Here is a 1,851-nt window from a genome sequence, read left to right on the forward strand (position 1 = left end):
GCCCCGCCAGCCCCCCGGCCTCACCTCCTGCCGCAGCAGGACTCGCTCCTGGACATAGGCGGCATCCACCTTGGGCTCCTGCCCCCGCATCTCCTCCCACAGCACCTTGGCCTCCGTCTCCGCGCGTTGGAGCGAGCGCTTCAGCTGGGAGACCTCTCCCTTCAGCCTCTGCAGGGGGAAAGGAGATGCTGAAAGGGGTCCTACGGCCAGCACCCCCCAGGCGTGCAGCTCAGCCAGGCCCCCATCACGCACCGTGACTTCCCCGCTCTTGTCAATGAGTTGCAGCATCTTCTCTTCCTGCTGTTTCACCACGTCCTGCAGCTCCTTCTCGTTCTGTGGGGGGGAAGAAGGCGGTGTCAGCAGTGCCCGGCCCCGACCACCCTCAGCACCCCGGGGGGGGGAGCGGGTTTTCTCATGTTCAAGAAGGTCAGACGAGCCAGGAGCACCCATGGGGCAGCGCTGGAGCCAGTCACCCAGATTTCTCTGCGTCCTAGATCAGCGCCTGTCCCAGTTCGGCTCTGCCCTGGGGTGAGCACTGGCCCACTTCTGGCACCAGCTCACCTCTAGCTTGCCCCTCAGCGCCTTGTTCAGCTTGGCGATAGCAGCAGCCTGGGCATCCATCTTCTCCTGGCTCTCAGCCGTCACAGTCTCCAGCCGGAGCTGCAGGTCGGAGCTGGGAGAGGACAGCAGGGCTGAGCAGGTGGGGATCGCAGCCAAGCATGGTGCCAGGTACCAAACCCCTTCCTGGGCATCCCACCAGCCCCAGGGTGGGAGTGCCCAACCCACCAGCCCGGCCAGCTGGAAAAAGCCCTTCTAGCCATGGCAGGAGAGGTCTAATCCAGAGCTGGGGCAAGAGGCAGACCCCAGACAGGCTGCCCGCAGGAGATACCGTGCCCAGGAGAGCGCTGCCCATGCCTGGCCCTCGACACGAGGCCCCACTGAACTCACATCTCTCTCTGCAGCGCCTTGAACTCGCTCTGCTCCAGCTCCTGGATACGGGAGCTCAGCATGGCAAGGTCGGAGACCACAGCTCTCAGCTCCTTCACGCTCTCCAGCAGACCATCCTCAGGCTCTGTTGGCAGGGCAGAGGCTCGTGAGCGGCCCGGGAGGAATGTCAGCCCCAGGGGACACAGAGCCAAGCAGGAGGGCATGCCTGCTTGTCACCCCCCGTGCAGGCAGCCCTGCAGCTTCGGAGCAGGGTCCAGGGCAGGGTGACAGCCCCAGTACCTATTGGCTTTGGTGTAGAGGCACGTTTGTCCTTGGTAAATGCGCTCCCACCTCTGGCAGCTTCATCGGCATCTGTGAGAGGAGAGGGCAGAGGCACTGTGCCCAGCCCTGCGTGCTGCGGGGAGCACGACCAGAGCTCACCCATGCACCCATCTGCCCCAGGGAGCTCAGAGAAGACCCCGGCCGCTCGCAGGAGCCGTGACCCAACCCATGGCAGCCACAAGGGAAGAACCAGGGGATCCACAGGGAAAGGCATGGGGATGGCACCGAGATCTCCTCCTCACTCAGCACCAGTGCACATCCCCAGCATGGAGGGGAGCGATCCCCCATCCCCATACAGAGACCCCCCCCAGCACCCAGACAGCAGGTGCCAGCTCACCTTTCCCCGACACCGCTTTCAGGACGCTGCCCACGAAGGAGCCCCCGGCGCAGTACGGGGTGCGGCATGCCGGCGTGCGGCAGGCGGGGGTCCAGGCACGGCGGGGTGTCTGCCAGCCTGGCGTCCGTGGAGCCGGGGTCCAGGCTCTGCTTCTCGTTGGGGCATCATCCTTCAGAGAGGAGAGGCACAAGCGCCGGAGTGCGGCTTGTGACAGCTCTGCACTGCCCCGGCGAGCGGGGGCGGGG

General features: G+C 65.5%; 1 protein-coding gene across 1 annotated transcript in view; it reads right to left on the reverse strand.

Annotated features, from left to right (window-relative positions):
* The window catches only part of SPAG5 (sperm associated antigen 5), a gene marked incomplete at its 5' end in the record, with an annotated part of 14,443 nt that overhangs the window by 8,316 nt on the left and 4,276 nt on the right, over positions 1-1,851 (reverse strand). The window contains 5 exons of the mRNA XM_009326230.1: positions 25-168; positions 253-333; positions 562-673; positions 949-1,072; positions 1,607-1,775. Coding sequence (XP_009324505.1) covers positions 25-168; positions 253-333; positions 562-673; positions 949-1,072; positions 1,607-1,775 — 630 coding nt within the window. The remainder of the gene's footprint in view (positions 1-24; positions 169-252; positions 334-561; positions 674-948; positions 1,073-1,606; positions 1,776-1,851) is intronic.

Source organism: Pygoscelis adeliae, unplaced genomic scaffold (genome assembly GCF_000699105.1).
Source record: "Pygoscelis adeliae isolate BGI_AS28 unplaced genomic scaffold, ASM69910v1 Scaffold836, whole genome shotgun sequence".
Taxonomy (NCBI): domain Eukaryota; kingdom Metazoa; phylum Chordata; class Aves; order Sphenisciformes; family Spheniscidae; genus Pygoscelis; species Pygoscelis adeliae.